This window comes from Phycodurus eques, chromosome 3 (assembly GCF_024500275.1).
Source record: "Phycodurus eques isolate BA_2022a chromosome 3, UOR_Pequ_1.1, whole genome shotgun sequence".
Classification (NCBI taxonomy): Eukaryota; Metazoa; Chordata; class Actinopteri; order Syngnathiformes; family Syngnathidae; genus Phycodurus; species Phycodurus eques.
Window position 1 is genome coordinate 32,914,655 of NC_084527.1, and position 16,734 is coordinate 32,931,388.

A 16,734-nucleotide genomic window follows, 5' to 3' on the forward strand; every position below is an offset into this window, starting at 1 on the left:
AGTATTCACACATTTAATATTCTTTTTGAAAACGGGGATTAGTTGTTGTTTTTAACATGCAAAGTGTTTCCATTTGCTACCTTTAATGATTTTTTTCCCCCATTTCTTTTGCCGATTTACGGATAGCCCTCATCTCATGACGCTTTAAGGAATTCAGCCTGTAGTTTGTGGCCGGCTGTCTAACAACAGCATGTGACTACTGCGTGTGGCCACAGTGCATTTGGCAAATATTACTGTATAAAGCATACATTCCTCAGTATGTTTGAGGCAGGTGAACTTGTCCTGTCGCTACGGATCAAAACCGCTGGATCTGTGTGCCTGGCAAAACCTGGAAAGATTGGGAAAAAGTGAGGTTATTTCCCGATGTTACTATGTCAGCTTTGCATTCAGATAACATTACTCTTCTTAACCGAATACCGTTGCTTTGCCTCCATGTCCTATCTTAAACCCACACCTTTGCTGGTCCGCTCCATTTCATAAGGCTTACTACTTTCAGACCTAACAAATGACCGCATCTCATCAGTAACATGAATTAAAACTTTTTGACTGCCTGCAATTAATCACCTGCACTCATGACTCTCCTCATCGCCACCTCAAAACTTGCTTATTTTACAAGACACCTGTGAAAATCCCCAAAACTTAGGTTTTTAATGCTCATTTAAGATTCAGTTTTTTTGTTTGTTTGCTTTTGTTTTTTTGAGAAATCAATTGTACTTTGTAACAACAAACAATGTTTACATATTGTATGTTTTTGTTTTTGTCCTTTCTTATAGCTGAGAGAGGGCTGCCACATCTGGAAAATCCACCTGGTGAAAGCTCAAGAGGGTTTGGGCATACAGATTACTGGGGGGCGTGGTTCCAAGCGCTCTCAACATGGTATTAACATAGCTCGTATTGAGGAGGGAGGAACAATTCACAGGTTTGGCTTTCCATTGCCTAGTCTCGAGTGAGTTTTCTTGGGCATTTTTCTCGCGAGAATTTGTTACATTTCATTTTCTTTGTAATTATAAAAACAACATTTGAAAATCTAATCACTCTTAAATCAAAAGAAGTTCTTTGAACGTGATAAGTGTATACTTTAAAATAGGACAGACTACAGGCCAGAGATGGATAGTAAGGTGTTACATTTATGCTGTTAAGGACAGTAAATTCTGCCTTTTTAGATTAATTCTGCCTGTCAGAGTAATTTTAATCCAACATACTATTTACTGTTTACTTGAGTATTTTTGTGAATAAAATGCTACTTTTACTCCATTACAATCAATCTATGCATACCTTACTGACAATACTACAACTACTACTACTACGACTAGTAATAATAATAATAATTATAATAATAATACGTTTTAGAATGAGCCGGCACGGTGGCCGACTGGTTAGCACATCTGCCTCACAGATTGTGTGGAGTTTGCATGTTCTCCCCGTGCCTGGGTGGGTTTTCTCCGGGCACTCCGGTTTCCTCCCACATCCCAAAAACATGTGTGGCACGTTGATTGAAGACTCTAAAATGCCGTAGGTGTGAATGTGAGTGCGAATGGTTGTTTGTTTCTATGTGCCCTGCAATTGGCTGGCGACCGACCGGTTCAGTGTGTACCCCGCCTCCCGCCCGAAGATAGCTGGGATAGGCTCCAGCAGCCCGTGACCCTAGTTATAAGCGGTAAAATAAAATGGATGGATGGAAGTTTTATAATGCACTTTACATTTAAAAGAAGTCTCAAAGTGCTACAACCCCTTTAAAAACAATATTTAAAGCATACAGAAATTACAACAAATAGCATGGTAAGGTAAAGGCAGACAAAAGCGGAAGAGCAAGGTTAAGAATGGTGATTAAAGAAGCAAAGAAGCATTTTTAAATCGAAAAGTGTAAAGACTTTCAAAATGAACAGCTCTACTGCCTTGTTCGTGGTTTAATCTCTGCCTGGTGAACCTATGGTGCTGTTTCACAAGCATAAAGAAAGTTAATGTAAGACTTTATTGTGGCTAAATTTGCCTTAGTTTTTGTCATTTAAAAAAAAAGATTGAATTCATTCGATTTAAGTTAAAGTGATATTGTTAGGCAATATCGGAATTTGCATATTGCTATTTTATGTTTTTGTCTATTAGACATTCAAAAACAAATAAATCAGAAGTTAATCACCAATTACTCAGTACTTTAATGTTTTTTTCACTCAATACTTTACACTGAATGTACTCTTACTCAAGTAATTATTTGGATGACTACTTTTTACATTTACTTGAGTCTTTACTCTTAAGTAACAGTACTTTTCCCACAATGCTACCCACCTCTGCTACTGACAAAAAGAAGTCAAATATGATACATACGCGTTTTGGCTACCGCCATTCCGCAAAAAGGTGTTATTTATTTTTAATAGTTTAAAGTCTTGCCTGGGCACGGTGGATGACTTGTTAGAGGGTCTGCCTCACAGTTCTCAGGACTGGAGTTCAATCCCTAGCCCCGCCTGTGTGGAGTTTGCATGTCCTCCCCGTGCCTGCGTGGGTTTTCTCCGGGCAGTCCGGTTTCCTCCCACATCCCAAAAACATGCGTGGTAGGTTGATTGAAGACTCAAATTGCCTGTAGGTGTGGACGTGAGTGTGCGAATGGTTGTTTGTTTATGTGTGCCCTGCGATTGGCTGGCAACTCGTTCAGGGTCTGGTCTGTTCCACTTGTCCCACCATTAAACAACTGACCAGCATCAGTCTCCCCATCTCCGACCACCTAACAATCCTCATCGACATCAACACTACCCCCTTTCCAAAGAAAAACGTGCGACAACATTTAGAAACCTGAAATCCATCCCATCTACAGTGCTTTCTGCCCAAATCACCACCCACCTGTTTATTTCCCTGCCTCATCTGTCAAATAATCCTACTTACCTGGTCAACCACAACAACAACACTCTTTCCTTCTGCCTTAACCAATTGGCTCCTCTTCGAATCAGGACAGTATCATTCACTAACTCCGCTCCCTATTACACACCTGAACTACATAAAATGAAATCCCACAAACAACAGCTTGAAAGACTGCACATGAAAAACGGCCTAACCATCCACCTCCAAGCCTACACTGACTCCCTTCATCAATACAAAGATGCTATCAATGATTCCCGGTCCACCTACTACTCCCATCAGTACAGCTCCAACAACCCCAAGGCTCTCTTGTTCACAATAAATAAACTACTCAAACCCAGTGACCACACATCCAACTCCTTCACAAATGAAAAATGTAACTCCATCTCCTACCTTCAGAAAAAAAAACCATCTACAACAACATCAGCACCTCCGTCAGGGCCTGTGCCCCGCCCTCCCTTAATCTTGACCCACTTCCCCCCACCAACAGCCTCGAATCTTCCTCTAATACCTCCACAGATCTCTCCAAACTTATGTCCAATATTAAGACCTCCTTCTGCACAATGGACCCTATCCCATTGAGCATCATCAAAGACTGTCATAAAATTCTAAGTTAATGATTATTTGCTAAAAACAATCGAGGTTATTAGTTTTAACATTAAATATCTTGTCTTTGGAATGTATTCAATTAAATGTAGGTCGAACATGATTTGCAAATCATTGTATTCTGTTTTTATTTATGTTAAATACAACATCCCAACTTCATTGGAATTGGGGTTGGACATCTCCACCAAATCCATAACCTTCTCAACCAACTCCACTCTAACCAACTGCCTCACTGACATCAGATCCTTGATGTAAGCCAATTTTCTTCAACTCAACTGCAATAAATCCGAAATGTTAATCATTGGTCCCAAATCCCTCCCCAAACACACCAGTAACTTCTGCCGCTCTGTTGACAACACCACAGTGGTTCCCTCCCCTCACATCCACAACACCTAGGAGTAGTCTTCGACACCTACCTCACCTTTGAGACCCACATCAACATCATCACAAAAACTGTTTTCTTCCAACTCAAGAATATTTCCCCTTCTCCGCCCATCACTTTCCTTTCACCGCAGCTGAAACTCTGATCCATGCTTTTATCACATCAAGACTTGACGACTGAACAGCATCCTCTTTGGCTCATCCACCAAACTTCTCACCAAACATAAGTATATCCAGAACTCAGCTGTCCGCTTTTGCTCACTCACACCCACTCATGAGACCACATCACCCCAGTCCTTCAGAAACTCCGCTGGCTCCCCATTCCACAACCCATCTAGTACAAAGTCGTCCTACTCACTCACAAAGCCCTCCATAATCAAGCCCCTCTTACCTTTCCGACCTCCTCCACCACTACACGCCCTCCCAATAGCCTCTGCTCCTCCGACAATAGCCTTCTCTCTCCGCGTCACCGGACAAAGCATCGAACCTGGAGGGACAGAGCCTTCGCCATCTTTACTCCCACCCCGTGGAATCCACTCCCAAAACCGCTACCCGACTGTTCAGATCGCTACACCTTCAAATCCCAACTGAAAACCCACCTATTCCAAACTGCTTTTAATGTGTAAATCCTGTCTTTGTCTTATTTTTTATTTATCCGAGCGTGTTTTATTTTATTAAAGCGTCTTTGAGTACCCTTTAAAAGTGCTCTTTAAAATAAATTTATTAATATTATTATTATTATCCATCTATCCATCCATTTTCTTCTGCTTAACCGAGGTCGGGTCGCGGGGGCAGTAGCTTTAGTAGGGAGGCGCAGACCTCCCTCTCCCCAGCCACTTCCTCCAGCTATTCCGGGGGAATCCCGTGGCGTTCCAAGGCCAACTGAGAGACATAGTCTCTCCAACGTGCCCTGGGTCGTCCCCGGGGTCTCCTCCCGGTGGGATGTGCCCGGAACACCTCACCAGGGAGGCGTCTGGGAGGCATCCTAATTAGATGCCCCAGCCACCTCATCTGGCTCATCTCAATGTGGAGGAGCAGCGGCTCTACTCTGAGCCCCTCCTGGATGACCGAGCTTCTCACCCTATCTCTAAGGGAGAGCCCGGACACCCTGTGGAGGAAACTCATTTCGGCAGCTTGTATCTGCGATCTTGACCCACGAGCTGTGGGTCGTGACCGTAGGTGAGGGGAGGAACGTAGATCGACCGGTAAATTGAGACCCACGTTACCCTTTCGGGCTGTGCCTGGCCGGGCCGCATGGGCGCAGGCCCGGCCACCAGGCGCTCGCCTTTGAGCCCCACCTCCAAGCTATTATTATTATTATTGTTATTATTATTATCCATCCATCCATGCATCCATTTTTTGAGCCGCTTCTCCTCACTAGGGTCGTGGGCCTGCTTGAACCTATCCCAGCTATCATCGGGCAGGAGGCGTGGCACACCCTGAACTGGTTGCCAGCCAATCGCAGGGCACATACAAACTAACAACCATTCGCACTCACATTCACACCTACGGGCAATTTAAAGTTGTCAATTAACCTACCACGCAGGTTTTTTGGGATGTGGGAGGAAACCGGAGTGTCCGGAGAAAACCCACGCAGGCACTGGGAGAACATGCAAACTCCACACAGGCGGGGCCGGGGATTGAACCCCAGACCTCAGAACTGTGAGGCAGACCTTCAAACCAGTCGCCCACCGTGACGTTATTATATTATTATTATTATCATTATTGTTATTATAGAACTATTGTTTCTTGTGTGTTATTTGTAACAAGCAGAGTTTTCATACATTTACACTTGTGTTGTGTTACAGGGATGGCCGTCTTCAAGCTGGTGATGAGTTGCTGATGATAAATGGTCAGTCGCTAGTGGGTCTTACCCATCAAGAGGCTGTTTCTATCCTCCGCTCTGCTTCAGGTCTAGTCCAGCTCGTCATTGCCAGCAGGGTAACACACACTTAATCAAGAAGGAAATTCAATATGATCATTTACTGTATTGCCTTGTCCTTCCTCACCACCTTGGTTGATTAAGATGGCAGTACAAACCCCCAGACCTTGGAAAGTGAATTCAGAGATTGTTTATAGATAGATTATACATGTTTGAGGTGGCACGGTGGGCGACTGGTTAGCACATCTGCCACACAGTTCTGAGGACCGGGGTTCAAATCCCGACCCCGCCTGTGTGGAGTTTGCATGTTCTCCCTGTAGCTGTGTGGGTTTTCTCCGGGTACCCCGGTTTCTTCCCACATCCCAAAAACATACGTGGTAGGTTGATTGAAGACTCTAAATTGCCCGTAGATGTGAATGTAAGTGCGAATGGTTGTTTGTTTATATATGCCCTGCGATTGGCTGGCGCCCAGTTCAGGGTGTACCCCGCCTCTCGCCCGAAGATAGCTAGGTTAAGCTCCGTGACCTTAGTGAAGATAAGCGGTACATGAAGTAGATGGATGGATATACATGTTTGATGATAATTGCTGAAAATGTGTAAACACTAAGAACTATGTAGTCCTAAATTGTGGAGATAAAGCATTAAACTATTTTAACCACTTTGTGACACACTTCGCTCAGGGATTCCTCCCACTATATAGGATAGCATAGGATTTTATTGTCAGAACTCAAATACAGAGGTATGAGAACTTGACCACCTTTGTTTGCATCAGTGGTTGTCTGACAGATATAAGAGTTCCTAAGTTATAATTACTTAGTCCTTTTTAAGTACATTTTATGAAAATTCCTTTTGGTTGCCACCATTTACAATTTCTAATGTTCAGAAAGTACAGAGGGTTTCTGATTTCATAATTTTTAGTTTTCAAAATAACATCTATAGCAATGCTTCCAGTGCGTGTATCTGTACTTTAATGTTTTTAAATTTACTTATTCAACATTGTTATAATTTTTGGTCACTATTACTGTGGTATATTTTTTTTCACACCATTTTATCTCCAACACTCACTAGACTAGTTCAATTAAATCCCTACTCTCCTGATCTGATGCGGCCCTGCCCCCTGTCCTTTATGCACAGTCCCACTGATATCCTACATACATTAAATCCTTGTGCTTTTCCACACAGGGGGAATCTGATGTAGGTTTCCAACACCACCCATCCACCAGTTTGCCAGATCTGGTCAGCATCTCCGACTCATTTTGGCTGCCTTACACTGGATGTAACACTGCATAATCCAAGTGACATTGATATTTGCATCAATGTGTTCATATTAAAATAGCATTTGACACAATGAAGTGTGGAAAACAACATTAATTATGAGGTGTCCGTTTTCACTGATGTATTTCGGAAGGGGTTGATGGTAGTTGGCTTCCGCTTTCTCCAACATTGCTCTGTTGATTTGTGTGGCTTCCACGTGAATAGCTTCTATCAACTTGTCCAGTGTACGCGGTCAATACACATACAACCAAGCCTTGAGGTGTCCCCACAAAAAAATAATCATACATGAACAAATCAAGGGACAGAGGGGGCCAAGGAGTGCCAGCAAAGCTGGAAATGAAGTGGTCACCGAAAAAAGGACTAAGAACGACGATTGATGCTCTGGCTGTGTGGGCTGTTGCCCCATCCTGGTGAAACTTCACGTGTCTTCATCGCAATTCAGGCACAAAGAAGTTATTTAGCATCTCAATTTAACACTCGGAGGTCACAGTAATGGCGGCATGATGACTGACTGGTTTAGCTCATCTGCCTCACAGTTCTGGGGACAGGGGTTCAAAACCCGGCCCTGCCTATGTGGAGTTTGCATGTTCTCGCGGTGCCTGGGTGGGTTTTCTCCGGGTACTCCGGTTTCCTCCCGCATCCCAAAGACATGCAGGGTAGGTTAATTGAATACTGTAGGTGTGAATGTGAGTGCGAATGGTTGTTTGTTTCTATGTGCCCTGTGATTGGCTGGCGACCAGTTCAGTGTGTACCCCGCCTCTCGCCCGAAGATTGCTGGGATAGGCCCCAGCACGCCCGCGACCCTAGTGAGGATAAGCGGAACGGTAGATGAATGAATGAAGGTCACAGTAACATAGATCAAACAAGACCAAAGACCACAGACTAAATCAACAGAAGTCACCTTCCATGAACGCCTTCAGAAATACATCAATTAAATTGGACACCACATGATGGATGTTGTTTTCCACTCTTGATTGTGTAAAATGCTTTTTCAATATGAACACATTGATGTCAATAAAGTTTGTTTGCAGCTACCGTTTATTATTGAGTGAGTTTATTTTTTTCAAACTGTCCTTTCTGCCCCACCCTGTACAATTTAACATATTCACTGCCATTGACGGCTTTACAAGTCAAATATCCATGTTAACTGGAAAGGCTGGCAGTGAATGAGTTAAGGATCATGCTTCCTTATAATGAGCCACACACGAAACGTGAATAGCGCTCTAAAAATAATGCCAAAATCCTCTGCAATATTCTCCTCTCTTATTTTGAATTTGGTGGCTTGGATGATTGCACTCTCCCTTGGGAATATGGGGGGGGGGGGACGACATACTTGCCATTTGATACTTCGTTTTTACACCGTCAGGGACCTCATCATTTGAAAGAATCATATGTAGCCACAACAGCTTGGCACTTCCTCCTAATGCTGGTCACCAGCCTGGTTACCTTTTGCTGTTGGATGGCATCCAGTTTCTCAACCTAGAGTTGTTGAAGCTCAACCTGAGTGTTAGTCACTCTAGCACATCCAGAATGCCCAGGCTGTCAATCTGGTGCCACTCTTCCACTTGTGACTGGCAACTCTTGAAGCTGAAAACCAGTAAGAGAGTCAAAACCGACGAGACATTATACTGTATGTCAGAGACAAGCTGGCCATGTTCGTGATGTCACTCACCAGGTCACGCCTTCTTTAAAAGTTGTTGTTGTGACTTGTCCAAATGTATCGTAATTATCCATCCATCCATTTTCTACCACTTATCCGAGGTCGGGTCGCGGGGGCAGTAGCTTTAGCAGGGACGCCCAGACTTCCCTCTCCCCAGCCACTTCATTCAGCTCTTCCGGGGGGATCCCAAGGCGTTCCCAGGCCAGCCGAAGGATGTAGTCTCTCCAGCCGTGTCCTGGGTCGTCCCCGTGGTCTCCTCCCGGTGGGACGTGCCCGGAACACCTCACCAGGGAGGCGTCCGGGAGGCATCCGAAATCAGATGCCCCAGCCACCTCATCTGGCTCCTCTCAATGTGAAGGAGCAGCGGCTCTACTCTGAGCCCCTCCCGGATGACCGAGCTTCTCACCCTATCTCTAAGGGAGAGCCTGGACACCCTGCGGAGGAAATTCATTTCGGCTGCTTGTATCCTGGATCTTCTTCTGTCGGTCCCGACCCACAGCTCGTGACCATAGGTGAGGGTAGGAACGTAGATCGACCGGTAAATCGTGAGCTTCGCCTTTCGGGTTACCTCCTTCTTCACCACAACGGATCGATACAAAGTCCGCATCACTGCAGACGCTGCACCGATCCGCCTGTTGATCTCCCGTTCCATTCTTTCCTCACTCGTGAACAAGACCCCAAGATACTTGAACTCCTCCACTTGGGGCAGGATCTCATCCCCGACCTGGAGAGGGCTTGCCACCCTTTTCCGACTGAGGACCATGGTCTGAGATTTGCAGGTGCTGATTCTCATCCCAGCCGCTTCACACTTGGCTGCGAACTGCTCCAGTGAGAGTTGGAGCTCACGGCTTGATGAAGCCAACAGAACCACATCATCAGCAAAAAGCAGAGATGCAATACTGAGGCCACCAAACCGGACCCCCTCTACGCCTCGGCTGCGCCTAAAAATTCTGTCCATAAAACTTATGAACAGAATCGGTGACAAAGAGCAGCCTTGGCGGAGTCCAACCCTCACCGGAAACGATTCCGACTTACTGCCGGATATGCGGACCAAACTCTAACTCCGATCGTACGGGGACCGAACAGCCCGTATCAGGGGGTTCAGTACCCCATACTCCCGAAGCACCCCCCACAGGACCCCCCGAGGGACACGATCGAACGCCTTCTCCAAGTCCACAAAACACATGTAGACTGGTTGGGTGAACTCCCATGCACCCTCGAGGACCCTGCCAAGGGTGTAGAGCTGGTCCACTGTTCCACGGCCAGGACGAAAACCACACTGCTCCTCCTGAATCTGAGATTCGACTTCCCGACGGACCCTCCTCTCCAGCACCCCTGAATAGACTTTACCAGGGAGGCTGAGGAGTGTGATCCCCCTGTAGTTGGAACACACCCTCTGGTCCCCTTTCTTAAAAAGGAGGACCACCACCCCAGTCTGCCAATCCAGAGGCACTGTCCCCGATGTCCACGCGATGTTGCAGAGGCGTGTCAACCAGGACAGTCCTACAACATCCAGAGCCTTGAGGAACTCCGGGCGAATCTCATCCACCCCTGGGGCCTTGCCACCGAGGAGCTTTTTAACCACCTTAGTGACCTCAACCCCAGAGATAGGAGAGCCAACCTCAGAGAACCCAGACTCTGCTCCCTCATGGGAAGGCGTGTCGGTAGAATTGAGGAGGTCTTCGAAGTATTCTCCCCACCGGCTCACAACGTCAGCAGAGCCCCATCCCCACAATACACAGTGTTGGTGGTGCACTGCTTCCCCCTCCTGAGACGCCGGTTGGTGGACCAGAATTTCCTCGAAGCCGTCCGGAAGTCTTTCTCCATGGCCTCACCGAACTCCTCCCATGCCGAGTTTTTGCTTCAGTGACCACCAAAGCTGCATTCCGCTTGACCAGCCGGTAGCCATCAGCTGCCTCAGGAGTCCCACAGGCCAAAAAGGCCCGATAGGCTCCTTCTTCAGTTTGACGGCATCCCTCACCATTGGTGTCCACCAATAGGTTCGGGGATTGCCGCCACGACAGGCACCAACCACCTTACGGCCACAGCTCCGGTCGGCCGCCTCAGCAATGGAGGCGCGGAACATGGTCCACTTGGACTTGATGTCCCCCGCCTCCCTCGGAACATGAGCAACGTTCTGTCGGAGGTGGGAGTTGAAACTCCTTCTGACAGGGGATTCCGCCAGACGTTCCCAGCAGACCCTCACAATATGTTTGGGCCTGCCATGTCGGACCGGCATCTTCCCCCACCATCGGAGCCAACTCACCACCAGGTGGTGATCAGTTGACAGCTGCGCCCCTCTCTTTACCCGAGTGTCCAAGACATGCGGCCGCAAGTCCGTTGACACGACCACAAAGTCGATCATCGAACTGCGACTTAGGGTGTCCTGGTGCTAAGTGCACGTGTGGACACCCTTATGCTTGAACATGGTGTTTGTTATGGACAATCCGTGATGAGCACAGAAGTCCAATAACAGAACACCCCTCAGGTTCTGATCTCGGGGGGCGTTCCTCCCAATCGCGCCCTTCCAGGTCTCACTGTCATTGCCCACGTGAGCATTGAAGTCCCCCAGCAGAACGATGGAGTGCCCAGCGGGAGTGCTCTCCAGCACCCCTTCCAAGGACTCCAAAAAGGGTGGGTACTCTGAACTGCTGTTTGGTGCATAGGCACAAACAACAGTCAGGACCCGTACCCCCACCCGAAGGCGGAGCGAGGCTACCCTCTCGTCCACCGGGGTGAACCCCAACGTACAGGAGCCGAGCTGGGGAGCAATAAGTATACCCACACCTGCTCGGCGCCTCTCACCGTGGGCAACTCCAGAGTGGAAGAGAGTCCAACCCCTCTCAAAGGACTGTTACCAGAGCCCAAGCTGTGTGTGGAGGCGAGTCCGACTATATCTAGTCAGAACTTCTCGACCTCACACACCAGTTCGGGCTCCTTCCCTGCCAGAGAGGTGACATTCCACGTCCCTAGAACCAGCTTCTGTAGCCGGGGTTCAGGATCGCCAAGGTCCCCACCTTCGGCCACCGCCCAGCTCGCACTGCACCTGACAGGTGGTGAGCCCACGGGAAGGGGGATCCAACGTTACCCTTTCGGGCTGTGCCCAGGCCGGGCCCCATGGGTGCAGGCCCGGCTACCAGGCGCTCGCCTTCAAGCCCCACCTCCAGGCGTGGCTCCAGATGGGTGCCCCGGTGACCCACGTCCGGGCAAGGGAAACCTGAATCCATTAATTGTTCTCGTCATAGGGGTTTTTGGAGCCGTGCTTTGTCTGGTCCCTCACCTAGGACCTTTTTGCCATGGGTGACCCTGTCAGGGGCATAAAGCCCCAGACAACTTAGCTCCTAGGATCATTGGGACACACAAACCCCTCCACCACGATTAGGTAACGGCTCAAGGAGGGGTATCGTAATTACGCTTTATAAAACTAATTTATTGCTTCACATTCTTGTTTATTCTATTTGTAAACAATACAGTGCCATATTTCTTTATTAAAACCATAATTGATTTTTTATTTTTTGAGGGCTGTAAATGATACATGAAATTTCAATTTCAAACAGGGAAGATTGATTTTACATGCGAGTAAATTGCTGGAGTCCACAAGTGATTCTGTGATTACCACCACAGCTCAAGTCAGCTGCCTGAATCATGGAGGCACGGAACAATTACCACCTCTGACTCAATGTCTCAAGAAGTGTGGCCGCAAGTCCAGTAACAGGGCCATCATCGAACTTCAGCCTAGTGTGTCCTGATGCCAAGTGCACATATCATCACCTTTATGTTAGAATATGGTGTTTTTTTTGGACAGTATATAATGAGCACAGAAGTCCATAACAAAGCACCACTCTGGAGGTGGTCATTCCTCCCAGTCTTGCCCTTCCGGGTCTCAATGTCATTGGACACACGAGTCAGCAGAATGAGGGAGTCCGCAGCAGGAGTACTTTCAAACAACCTCTCCAAGGAAGCACAATTACTCTCCAACACCCTCTCCAAGGACTTCAAAAGGAGCGGATATTCTGAGCTGCTGTTTGGTGCATAGACACAAACAACAGTCAGAACCCATCCCCCCACTCACAGGTCGAGAGAGGCTACCCTTTCATCCATCAGGGTGAACCCCAACATGCAGGCCCGAACCTACTTGGCTCCTCTCACCAGGGGCAATCCCTGGGTAGAAGAGAGTCCAAGCCCTCTCAAGAGGACTGGTTCTGAAGCCCAAGCCCCGTGTCGAGAAAAGCACAACTATATCTCGTCAGAAGCTCTCAACCTCACACACCAGCTCAGGCTCCTTCTCTGCCGGAGAGGTTTCCTTCCCTGCCAGAGACATTCCAGGTCCCTACAACCCCAGTTTATGCCTCCAGAGATTGGGCTGACAATGTCCCTGCCTTTGGTTGTCACTCAGCTCACATTGCACCACGTTGCCTCTTTGGGCTGTGCCAGTGGTCCCATGGGTGCAGGCTCGGCCACCAGGCGTTCACCATCAAGCCAGACCTCCAAGCCTGGCTCCATTGGGGAGCCTTGGTAACTTGCATCCGAGCAAGAGAAAACATAGTCCAACGGTGAGGGATGCCGTCAAGCTGAAGAAGGAGTCCTATCAGGCCTTTTTAGCCTGTGGTACTCCTGAGGCAGCTGATGGGTACCGGCTGGCCAAGCGGAATGCAGCTTTGGTGGTGAAGCAAAATCTCGGTGGCATGGGAGGAGTTCGGTGAGGACTTGTTTCCGGTGAGGGTTGGACTCCACCAAGGCTGCCCTTTGTCACCGATTCTGTTCATAAATTTTATGGACAGAATTTCAGGGTGCAGGCGAGGCGTAGAGGTGTTCGGTTTGGTGGCCTCAGTATTGAATATCTGCTTTTTGCAGATGATGTGGTTCTGTTGGCTTCATCAAGGTGTGACCTCCAACTCTCACTGGAGTGGTTCGCAGCCAAGTATGAAGCGGCTGGGATGAGAATCAGCAAGTCCAAATCTGAGACCATGGTCCTCAGTCGGAAAAGGGTGGCGTGCCCTTTCCAGGTCGGGGATGAGATCCTGCCCCAAGTGGAGGGGTCGAGTATCTTGGGATCTTGTTTACGAGTGAGGGAAGAATGGAACGAGATCGACAGGCAGCGTCTGCAGTGATGCAGACTTTGTCTATTGCTTTGTCTGGTCCCTAATCTCAGACCTGTTTGTCCTGGGTAAACCTACAAGGGATCAATCCCCGACAACTGAGCTCCTAGGATCATTCAGACTCACAAATCCTTCCACCACGGTAAGATGACTGCTCAAGGAAAGGATATTTTATTTGGCTCGCAAAAGATATATTTTCTGCCTAAACTGACCAGTTAATGAAGAATTGCACCACAATAATGCGTCAGTTGTCAGCAAGCCATCTTTTAAAGGTCCTGTATTTTGGCTATTTAGACCTCCATAGATTGACTCTCTCACGTGGACATTAAAAAACAAAACCTTAGTTTTGTCTTACGAGTGTTCCGAAAAGGCCCCTCTGACAGCTACTTCTTTTTGACTCAGTTTTGTATCCGGTTTGTGCATATTTGGCCAAGACTGCCCCCTTTCCTCTGATTGGTTGCCTCCGTGTAGAAGACCCCACTTGTGAGAGCAGACGTATTTGTTATGTTGACAATGCTGGCTCGGGAACAGAGAGGTAGGCTGACATCTTCGCTTGTGACATTCAAAATTCGAAAGACCTGATTTCAGGCCTCTCTGCAGAAAAATATCTGGAACTCAGGAATGCGTGGACGATTTTAATTAATTTTTCACGTATTTACTGAGGCACCATTGAGACAATATTACATCAATATTACATAAAAGTTGGTTTGGCAAAACATGAGACCTTTAAAGTACAGTCACTTATTCACGCTCATGTAAATATTTTAAATACATTTTAAGTGTTATTTTGTTTAAGTAGAATGCAGATTTTTTAAAAAAACTTTACCATGTACACACCCTGTTTTGTTTTTTAAATTGAATATTTTGTTTATTATTTTTTATTGTTTATTTCCATTATTCTCTTAAAAAAGTTAAACTTTCATAGATTATAGATTCAGGGCCCACAATTTCAAGTACTGTAATTTCTCGTGTATAATGAGCATTTTTTTCCCGAAAAGAAAAAAAGAAAATCAATGGTGTGCATTATACATAGGTGTAAGGAAAAATTATTTATTTTTTTCCCATTTTATAAATGCATGCCGCTATCTAAAGGTTATGAAAAAGTGGTACATGTTCATTTCAATATGCCAGCGCCACCTATAGGCTATGAAAAGGGTGTAGCCTACACTTTCATTCCAATATGACAATATGACTGCATATACTGTATGTACAGTTGTGCTCATAAGTTTACATACCCTGGCAGAATTTGTGAAATATTGTTTTGTTTTTTTTTAAATACCACTGATTACTCAACAACAAACATCATACATTTCTTTATGGTTATGTTTTGTTTGATAATAATGCGTTTCTGAAATGCTTGACAGTTTAATTTGAATCCCATTAAAATAAAACTAAATGTGTTTCGCCTGGTCCTTTATGTTTTCTTTCAAGAATTGTGCCCATCTTACAAATTCTGCCCGGGTAATCAAACATATGAGCACAACTGTGTGTTTTCTCATTTACTAAATAAAAGTAGGGTTGTGAATTTCAAAAGAAGCGCAAGTACATAAAAAGAAAGTATTACGTGTTCAAATGAAGTGCTTAACTTCAGAATAATTATTTGAAAAAAACTAACAAAATACAGATCATACTTCATGTTTTGATCATAACGGTAGGAGCAAAATCATGCATTGTAAAAATGCATTATACATAGGTAGAAGGGTTTTCCAGAATTTTGAGGTCAACTTTGGGGTTGCGTATTATACATAGGTGTGCATTATACACGGGAAATTACGGTAATATGGATGTGTGTATTATACATGGGAAATTATGGTATTTATTTGTTTATTTGATTAATTAGGGCGTCTAGCTCATAAAACCCACCAAATCAGGAATAAAAAAAATAGAATACTGTGAAGAAATAATGCCAAATTTTGCAGGCCATAAATGTTTTAAACTGAGTGTCACACACTAATGGACTAAAGTTAAAGCACTTGCACAGGTTTCCCCAGGTGTCATTAAATTGCTTCAATTTGGTTCAATTGTCTCAGTTGGGTTCAATATGGATAAGACTGCAGACTTGACAACTGGCCAGAAGACCATCATTGTTACCCTCCATAGGATGGGTAAGCCACAAAAGTTAATAGCTAAGGAGGCTGGCTGTTCACAGAGTGCTGTGTCCAAGCATAACAATGGAAAGTCTAGTGGAAGAACAAAATGTGGCAGAAGTTGCACCAGCAAAAGAGATGACCGTGGGCTTCAGCGGATTATCAAACAGAGAAGATTCAAGAATCTAGCAGAGCTCCAGAAAGAGTGGAATGAGGCGGGAGTGACAGCTTCAAAAACCACCACATTCCGACGCATCCGAGAGATGAGCTGTCGGGTTCCCCGGGTCAAGCCACTTCTGAGCCTGAGCCAACATAGGAAACGTCTCAACTGGGCCAAGGAGAACAAGGACTGGACTGTCGCCCAGTGGTCCAAGGTCCTCTTTTCCGATGAAAGTAAAGTGTGCCTTTCATTCGGGAATCAAGGTGCAAGGGTTTGGAGTAAGACGGGTGAAGAACAGAACCCAAGCTGCTTGAGGTCCAGTGTGAAATATCCACAGTCAGTCATGATTTGGGGTGCAATGTCCAGTGCAGGTGTTGGTAAACTCTGCTTTCTTAAATCCAAGGTCACCGCAACAGTGTACCAGAATGTTTTAGAAGACTTCATGATTCCTTCTGCTGAGGATCTGTATGGAGATGCAGATTTCATCTTCCAACAGGACCTGGCCCCTGCCCATACCGCCAGAAGCATCAAAACCTGGTTTGATCCCCATGCCATCACAGTGCTTGACTGGCCAGCCAACTCGCCAGATCTAAACCCTATCTAAGGGGTATTATCAAGAAGAAAATGAGGGGCATCAGACCCAAAAACAAAGAAGAACTGACAGCAAGCATCAAGTAAATCTGGGCTTCCATAACTCCCAGGCAATGCCACAGGCTGATTGTCTCAATGCCACGAAA

At 46.2% G+C, this 16,734-nt stretch overlaps 1 protein-coding gene across 12 annotated transcripts in view; it reads left to right on the top strand.

Annotated features, from left to right (window-relative positions):
• pdzd2 (PDZ domain containing 2) overlaps nucleotides 1-16,734 on the top strand; it is a 136,255-nt gene that overhangs the window by 39,663 nt on the left and 79,858 nt on the right. For 11 of the 12 annotated variants that reach the window (XR_009768352.1, XR_009768351.1, XM_061673119.1 and 8 more), the window contains 3 exons: nucleotides 774-919; nucleotides 5,643-5,775; nucleotides 6,899-6,952. Coding sequence is in view for 10 of the 12 variants with exons in the window: in XM_061673119.1 (XP_061529103.1) it covers nucleotides 774-919; nucleotides 5,643-5,775; nucleotides 6,899-6,952 (333 nt within the window). In the remaining 2 variants the exon portion in view is untranslated. The remainder of the gene's footprint in view (nucleotides 1-773; nucleotides 920-5,642; nucleotides 5,776-6,898; nucleotides 6,953-16,734) is intronic. The other variant, XM_061673123.1, reaches the window with a different exon arrangement.